This window comes from Salmo trutta, chromosome 35, assembly GCF_901001165.1.
Source record: "Salmo trutta chromosome 35, fSalTru1.1, whole genome shotgun sequence".
In the NCBI taxonomy this organism is placed as follows: Eukaryota; Metazoa; Chordata; class Actinopteri; order Salmoniformes; family Salmonidae; genus Salmo; species Salmo trutta.
In genome coordinates, this window is record NC_042991.1 from 6,017,142 (window position 1) to 6,026,035 (window position 8,894).

Consider the following 8,894-nt stretch of genomic DNA (forward strand, 5'->3'; position numbering starts at 1 on the left):
ATGCCTGTATATGTACATACTGTAGTTATTGTATGAGTATATGTTTCTGTATATTGAGGGTTGTGGCTATAGGATCTCATATATTGCCATCCCCCAACTGATCACCTAATAATAGTGGAAGTAATTGCTAGTAGTTTAAATTAGTCCTTTGGGCCCATCTGTCAATCATATGACTCAGCCCCTGTAGTTAGGTACTGAAGACTACAAGGAGGGGAAAGATGGACAACTTTTCTACTTTTACCAGGTCATTTGACAATGTAAGAACAGTCTCAATGGTAGGAACCAGGTACGAACACATTCTCACCTGAGGTTACCTGAGTTGCAGTGAAGAGGACAATGGTAGAATGAGGCAATCAGAAACGGCATGAGTGACAGATAGCTTCATAACTGCTGCTTTTGAATGTAACCACCTGCTGTATTGTCTAGTTGTAATGATGGCTGAATATTGATGCCATCTTCAATACTTATATGTCACCAACATGCTCATCAAAAAATTCACAACACTGTAGATGTATGGTGCAGATGGTGTGTGTGTGTACGTGTGCGCGTGTGTGTGTGTGACAGATGGGGGTGAGTGAGTGGGCCAAGACATTGATCTGACCTTGGGTTGGACAGCTGAATGCCATTGAACTGAACTATGACATCATTGATTTGGATTTAGTATACAATGTACTGAGTGTGTTCAAAAAACCACTATAAGACAACAATAATTTGATCAATGTATTTTTAGTAATGACACTTTAATGATTATTATTATTATAAGTTGAATTATCTTTATTATTATTTATATGATTATTGTTGTTATTATTATTATTATTATTATTAGTATTATAGTTGTAATACATTACAAACAGTTGACTACACATTTAAAAAGGGACCCTATCGTGCATGTATGGAGCTTCACTGTGAGCCTATCCCAGTCCCACGATTCTTAAAGACTCCAATTCGTCTCCCTAGCAGCAGGAGAAACCATGACTCCTTCAATTGGCCGGGAGTCAGAGGGAGGGCATATTGTCACTGACGTTAACAAGCGCGTTCACCTTTTACAATCAGAGCCCCGTTTAGCGCGAGCGCTCCCCGGGGCTATGCGATATTTACCGATGAATTATGTATCAGAGCTCGAGATGAAAGGCGACAGCACGAGCCATGAGCATTAGGGCTTCACGCTTCTGCGAGACATGGGAAACGAAATGTTCGAGATATTAGTTGTTTATTTAATCATTTAGGGTTCTCTTGAAAATATGATGAAGTCGAAAGACTTATCACTGTGGGCTATTTGATATTAAATTAAATAGCATTCCAAATTTCACTTAAAATTGAAAGCGTTTGAAAGCATCAATTTTGAGGCCTGTTTAGTTTCTATAGACCAAACTCTTGCAAAGTAGGCTTGGTTCAGGGGCCTGACCTTTGGGCCATGTATTCTTATAGCAGATGGTCATGAGCTAAACGTTATAAGAACACTGCTTTTTAACATTAACCTTTTGAGGATTCCTTTTTTTAAACCAAAATCAAATCGCCACATTTAAAGAGAATCCGTATAGGCGCATAAAAAGAAAGGAGAGAGAAATTACGAGTACACGGCGATTATTTTGCAGAATATTTAGCACCTAAACTAGTGAGTAGGCTGGTACCAATGCAATGACAACTAGACAGTGAAAAGAGCACTGGTAACAATTAGCTTGCTGGGTAATCAAATTCAGACGCTAATCCCAAAAACTCAACCTGTCCCCAAGGACAAAAATGGGAGAGGGAGGAGGGAGGGGGAGGCGTGGGTGAAGGAAACAAAAAGTAGCGGTTGTATTCACAGAAAGCTGGGTGAATTCGTTCTTGAAAAAGCATTTGAAATATCCTAAAATATTTATTTTCTCTCGAAATTCAAAAAGCTCAAAATGACAGTAAGACATTAAAAATATATTTTGACAGTCCCCCCCCCTCCAAAAAAAAAACCCATTGCTATAGTCATATCTGCTGAAAATTGAAACACCTAGACATTTTTTTCAGTAAAATAAAGTAGGATGAAGGATATTATTTCTGAGGGAATAGCAGCATGATGTGAGTAGCCTGTAGATGTGTGAGAAGGGGGTTGTTTGAGAGAGAGAGAGAGAGAGAGAGAGAGAGAGAGAGAGAGAGAGAGAGAGAGAGAGAGAGAGAGAGAGAGAGAGAGAGATGAGGGGTGCTGCATGTGCCAGAGTTTTTAAATCTCTCTGAGAGGGTTACATTTACCAAACCGTGACAGTCAGGTCCCCAATAATTTATATTCCCAATCCCCTTCCTCACGGTGAGGCCTAGCTAGAACTTCACCACTTATAAATCAGTGCAGTCGACCAACAAACATTTATTCTCGTTCAGGCATAATCATTTTGCAAACATTATTTACAAAATAATTAAAACATGTTTGATATTTCACGGTGGTGATATATCGGCTAGCCTGTGATTTTGATTTTTGGTTCAAATTGAGTTGAAATAAAATGGAACGAAAACAACTAAACTAATTAAAGCACGAACGACCGAAGCCGTTACCTCGTGTAGTGCTCTTCACCCTAATATACCGGGGAGACGTGGTTCATGTGTGTGAAACAATTATTGGCATAATTAATCGTTTGATTGCTCTTCGCGCGTCATGGTCACCTTTGCCACGAACCACAGCGCAGCGGTGCGCTCCCGGGGGGGACACGTCAATGGATCGCTCATCCCGGGAGACCTAGGTGTTCTTTTTAATGCCACTGATAGCAGTGATATAAGATACAATCCTGTATATGATATGGGCTGCGTTGACGACAGTCCCAACAAATCCGAAACCCATTTAATCAGCCCATTCGCATTTCAGTAGGCCCACGTCGCGTGGAAATGTTCAATATCACTCCCCATCATTTCCCTCGCTTTATTCCATTGGCTGTCAAGGTTATTTAGCAAAATCTCCCTCTGGATAAAATGAGCAACACTCGCTCACGTTTTTCTCAAAACATGAATACATCACGACGTTGTCATATAATTGGTTTAAACTTATATTTCTATCTCTCATACAAATTCCCTTCAAAGTTGAGTTAAGGAGCGCCGAAGACGGACGAATCATTAATACCAGGCAAGTGTAGAGTCTGCTAATAGGTTAGAAATACTTTGATCAGTATTGCTCAGTATCAGATTAATATTCTGCTTGCCAGAGTAACATTCTATACAGTTAGGCTATTGCCATTTCATCCATCCACAGAACTTCATTGGTTTATATATTGTTTTTAATCTTTTCCTCTTTTGCATTCTTAAGGCAAACTTTGTGCTAACAGTGCCAGTAATTTCCAAGCATCTCATCTCTATCGTGTATTTACCTCCTTTTCAATAGCATCAAGTGCTCTTTGTGATGGAAATACCTTTGCATGGAGCGATAATTGGGAAGGCGTGTTTAAAAAAAAAAAAAAAACGTTTTCCACCCCTCACCTCTCTGGCCATGCCGGCTGCACTGGAGGCTATAAAGCCACTAGCATAATTGGCTGTGGACGGAGCCAAACACATTCTGTAACCCTATATTCAACAAGAGGAGGAAATATGGATGTTGATTGTGACTAATGTGCACTCTGTATTGGCTTTATAGTTTGCTGCCTACGGACGTGAACTGTAGAAAGGTCTTGAATCTGCGGTTAAAACGTCACAAAAAGTTGTCTGAACAGAATTTTCGAAATAAATGATAAAGATAACACATTTTTTTCCCACGCTGTTTCAATAGACTATAGCCTTAATGATATAGCCTTTATTCATTCGGCTATATAGCCTACCTTATTATTATTATTATTATTAGCCTACTATTATTATTATTATTATTATTGTTATTATGCGACCTGTATCATTTTGGGAAAGTGAGTGAGGGTTGGAGCAGGTTGTCTAGCAGTCAGCTGGCTTAATAAACACAATGCCAGCCTTTGTTTTATTTTCGTGACGCAGAAAATTAATCAGCCCGAATGCGGAGCGCGCGGAGTCGCGGCTAGCGTCCTAATCAGGGCAGCGCGTGCCGTCCGGATTATCTCGTTAATTTCTTATAAAAAAAAACAACAACTTGTGTGCAATAATAATTAATTATTGGACAGGGTAATTATTATTGAACGGGTGTGGTGCAACCTGTAGACGGGGTCTGGGTGAAAGAAGTGACAGATTGAGCCCGGTGGCCGTTATATAGGTTACATACACATGAGGTATCCTAGGTTGACTACGTGCACGAGAGGAGGGAACTCAAAGTTGTAACTTCGATTCTACAGATAGGTGCAGAATGATTATAATGTAGGAAGGAGCCGATGGCCTACAACGAACATTTCCACGATCAACTTAAATGTAACAACTTTAATAAATGTAGGCTATTTGATTTGCCACACATTGTATAGGCCTATTCGTTTCATAAACAAACATTAAATGTCTCCTTAGTTATTACGTTGTAATACACTTCACCCTGTGATCTTGTTTGCATTTTTGTATTTGTCGTTTTTTATAGGCCAAAGTCAAAATAGAATTCCAATGGGGCAGCTGGTATCTTAGGGGTTAACCGCGTCCGTCGAGCCGACTTGGTGAGAAATCTATCGATGTGCCCTTGAGCAAGGCACTTACCCCTAATTGCTCCTGTACATTTTACATTTTACATTTTAGTCATTTAGCAGACGCTCTTATCCAGAGCGACTTACAGTAGTGAATGCATACATTTCATTTCATTTTTTTTTTTCTGTGCTGGCCCTCGTGGGAATCGAACCCACAACCCTGGCGTTGCAAACACCAAGAGCCTCTGTTAAATGACCAAAAATTAAATGTAGGCCTGTTTGGAATTTTGAATGAAAGTGCTAAAGATCAAGATGAAATGTAGGCCTTGTTCTATGAGTGCTATAAATATGGATACATATTTTTCACCGTTGGGGAGTATGATATATATATATATATATAAATAATAGTCTAATAGTTAGCCTACTACCCACATAATTAAATTGCGTTTCCACATCACTCCAGGAGGATGCAGCGGGCAAAGACAATGTTTCCTATCTGGAATGGCTAGATTGTTGTTTGGTTCCTATTCATTACAAACAAACTCACCTAATGCTTCCAGTACTAACCCTTATATTAGGTGTGGAATTTAGTAGCGTTTATGTAGAGAAACAATTAATTTAGTGTAGAACAGTTTTAAAGCCAAAGAAAATAGCTCTCTCTAAAAAAGGAGACTCCACCGACTGAGAGAAATATGATCGGCTCGTAATTGCGGTGTTTGTTTAGATTAAGATGAAGTAGTCATTGCTAATCAACACTCTTCCATAGTCTCACCACCTAAATCTAATTACCGGGAGCTATTAATTAGGTGGAAATCGCCCAGGGAGTGTCAATAATGTCAGATGCAATTACAATAATGGAAGAGTTCCCCCAAGTTTCTAGTTATTTTGCTAAATTGCCGTTCATATTTGAATTTTCACCACAATAGATTTAACCGTTTTAGCAGACAAAGGCCGTGTGGATAGAATTAAAGATGCCGTGTTAGTGTCATTGCCTGAAAATGGAGAGCTCTGCGTTTACAGTATTATCTCTTTTGTTTGTCGCCAAGGGCTATTTTGTTATCAGCATTATTTATCTGGTCAACAGCGTGCTTTGTCTTTGCAAATGGCCCCTAATCATGCCGTCTATTCTGGAGACAATTGGCTGATGCTAACATGTGGGTACTATGCTATGCTTGCCTTGTTTGGCCCAATGTGTGTGCGCATTTTAACGAGAATGTTTTGTTCTCCGAGAAGGCATGATGAAATTATTGGATGTTTTGGGTGCTGGTGGGTTGTGGTAGTGTTGGTGGTGATGTGCGTGTGCGTGAGAGAGAGAGAGAGAGAGAGAGAGAGAGAGTACGGTGGCGCAAACGTTTGTCAGACAGACAGAGCATCCTCAGTCCACAAGGACAGCTGGGGGTCTCTGGTCTGCTTTAAGAGCGCTGGGCGTACAGGGCGGCGCTCATTTTTTAAATTCACCTCGCTGTGTAAAGAGCGTGTAACGACTCCAACGAAAATCCAAGGATTTATCGTCTAACCAAAAACAACCTTCTCTCTTTCCTGTCGTGCTCTGTTCAGGTATTGGACAGAATAATTGAGAAGAATCCAACACTTGAGGACTCAACTAAAAGGGTATTTTTCTACGACTTTCTGTTTTCAAAATTCTCTCCAACTTTGCCCTTCGATCGGAGGCTAGAATGATGTCTTATCTGAAGCAGCCACCTTATACAGTCAACGGCCTGAGTTTGTCTGCTTCCGGGATGGACCTACTTCATCCGTCTGTCGGCTATCCAGGTGAGGGCATGGAATACTTCACATCTCTTACAAATAATAATAGTAAAACAACGTGAAATGGCTTATTGCATAGCTTGTCTTTGTGAAATGTCTTGTCTATTTCGAAATTATGATCGATACGCTAAAACAGGCTAAATAAAGCAAACCAATGTATAATTAGATTTTTTTTAATCATTGGTCTTAAATCAATCATTTCGACTGGCTTTATAAACATTATAATTTTGCTTAGACCTATAGTGAATGATCTAAACTATCAGGGGATCATAACAAATTTTCTGTTGGTCTTTGTGGGTGTAAGTGTAAATTATTACTAGCAATGGTCCTAAGCAAACAAGAGTAATGTCTTGTAAAACGTATGCAAATTAGGTCTGATCAAAGGAAAAATATTCCCTGTCTGAAATGTATTCTAAAGCCATATCATGTTTTGTATTTGTAGTCTTATAATGAATGTTTACTTTTCCTCATACAGCCACCCCTCGTAAACAGAGGCGCGAGAGGACGACCTTTACGCGTGCTCAGCTGGACATTCTGGAGAACTTGTTCGCCAAGACTCGCTACCCAGACATCTTCATGCGCGAGGAGGTGGCCCTGAAGATCAACCTACCTGAATCTCGTGTTCAGGTAAGTTCCTGGGCATTTGCGTAAACACATGCGTCCATCCAGAATCTGTGAGAAGGCCACTCACACAGCTCATTAATTTGGGCTTGAGAAGTCAAGCACCCAGACGCCAGTGTCTTCTCCACTCTATTAATTTGATGCAGTGTTCATCTCCCAGTGAATAGGCCTACCAGTCTTTTCTTTTGCATCCACTGTATAGATAGATTACTGTATTACAATAAAACATGAAGGAAACGCTACAACACATTGTTTTATTTTCATATTTATCCTTCTTTCAGGTATGGTTTAAAAACCGAAGGGCGAAGTGTCGCCAGCAGGCACAGCAGTCACAGAGCGGCGCACAGAGCAAGACCAGACCCGTCAAGAAGAAAGGTTCCCCCATCAGAGAAGCCAGCTCCGAGAGCGGTGCCAGCGGCCAGTTCACACCGCCCCCTAGCACCTCAATTCCGGCCGTGAGCAGCAGCAGTGCCCCGGTGTCCATCTGGAGCCCGGCCTCCATCTCTCCTCTCTCTGACCCACTCTCTACCTCCTCCTCCTCTTGTATGCAACGGTCGTACCCGATGACCTACACCCAGGCGTCCGGATACAGCCAAGGCTACACCGGATCCTCATCGTATTTCAGCGGGATGGACTGCGGGTCTTACTTGGCGCCTATGCACCACCAGCTCTCCACGGCGGGCTCCACAATGAGCCCCATGGGCAGCAACGGGGTATCCAGCCACCTGAGCCCGGCTTCTTCCCTCTCCACGCAGGGCTATGGGGCAGCGGGACTGGGCTTCAGCGGTCCCACAGACTGCCTGGATTACAAAGACCAGGCCGCAGCCTGGAAACTCAACTTCAACGCGGATTGTTTGGATTACAAAGACCAGTCGTCGTGGAAATTTCAGGTGTTGTGAGAAGAATGAGTGAATTACATTATCTTTTCACAATGTGGTCAGTCAATCCGGTGGGCCCAGGTTGGCAGTGAATGAGTCGCCGAAAGGGAACGGTTTCCATCGGCTGGGCCTTAGTGTCTGTCAAACTATTACCCCAGCAGCAGCAGTGGGAGAGGAGGGGAGCTGCCGCTCTGTCTGTCTGACTGCGTCACACCTGTTGGGTTAACTTATTGAAAATTCAGAGTGAACTCTGTTTAACTTTGATCAAGGACATGGAACAAAATTGTTACCCAAGAAGAAAATGATCAAGAGAAGTTCCAAACCTTGGTTAAGCGCGTGGAATTGGTCAGCTTTCCATAAGCTTCTTACGACTCCCCGACCCTCTCCTCTTGGTTGGCAAGCTAAAGGGGCCCTTTGATCAAAGCATTGTGCGTGCGTGCGTATGTGTGTGTACCCGCACATCTATGTGCGCGCGCCTTTGAGGCGAACCCGGATGCACTATTTAATTTATGAAAAATGCTTATAAGGCACTAGTTCCAAGAGACAATCAACCAGTATTCGTGTGCTCATAAATGTCCCACTACGGTGTTTTTCATTTTCTCTATCTTTGTTAGCTTTTTGAGACTGTGATTCCTTGTATGCAATTCTGAATTTCCCATCTGCGATCACCCAGCTGTGAATGGATAAAAATAAAAAAAAATATGTCCAAGTGTTTGAAATGATAAGTTATTATGATGAAATATTAGTTGAAATATGGAGCTCTCAAACAGTGTGAGTGGCGGAGTCAATGAACAGCAACGTTGCCTGAAACATCAGTGTCCATCAATGACCAAATACAGCTCAAGGTTGTTATGCCAAACTGCCAAGCACACAAATAAAGAACGTTTGAACTGATCCCGTGTCGCCTGTTTAACTTCATAAAAACATGTACATTTTTTAAGCCTCGATGTTGTTACTTTTTCTGTCAAGGCAACATTCGAGTTTTAGTGAAAATAATGCATATTACGTAAAACATGATGCATATTTCAACAGTGTTATTTTAATTCAAACCAAGCATATTTTCGGAACACACACACACACACACACACTTTAAAGTGTCAGTAGCAGGAATGTG

At 41.5% G+C, this 8,894-nt stretch overlaps 1 protein-coding gene across 1 annotated transcript; it reads left to right on the forward strand.

Moving 5' to 3' along the window:
• Positions 1–5,893: 5,893 nt before the first annotated feature.
• On the forward strand, positions 5,894–8,674 carry LOC115174508 (homeobox protein OTX2). The gene is made up of 3 exons (XM_029733115.1): positions 5,894–6,287; positions 6,757–6,908; positions 7,184–8,674. Exons 1-3 carry the CDS (start codon positions 6,191–6,193, stop codon positions 7,799–7,801), a joined length of 867 nt encoding a protein of 288 aa, XP_029588975.1. The 5' UTR covers positions 5,894–6,190; the 3' UTR covers positions 7,802–8,674.
• Positions 8,675–8,894: the final 220 nt, after the last annotated feature.

Coding starts and splice junctions, on each gene's coding strand:
- LOC115174508 (XM_029733115.1), top strand. CDS start 6,191: ATGATGTCTTATCTGAAGCAGCCACCTTATACAGTCAACGGCCTGAGT. Junction 6,288..6,756: donor TCCGTCTGTCGGCTATCCAG/GTGAGGGCATGG, acceptor TTCCTCATACAG/CCACCCCTCGTAAACAGAGG. Junction 6,909..7,183: donor TACCTGAATCTCGTGTTCAG/GTAAGTTCCTGG, acceptor TCCTTCTTTCAG/GTATGGTTTAAAAACCGAAG.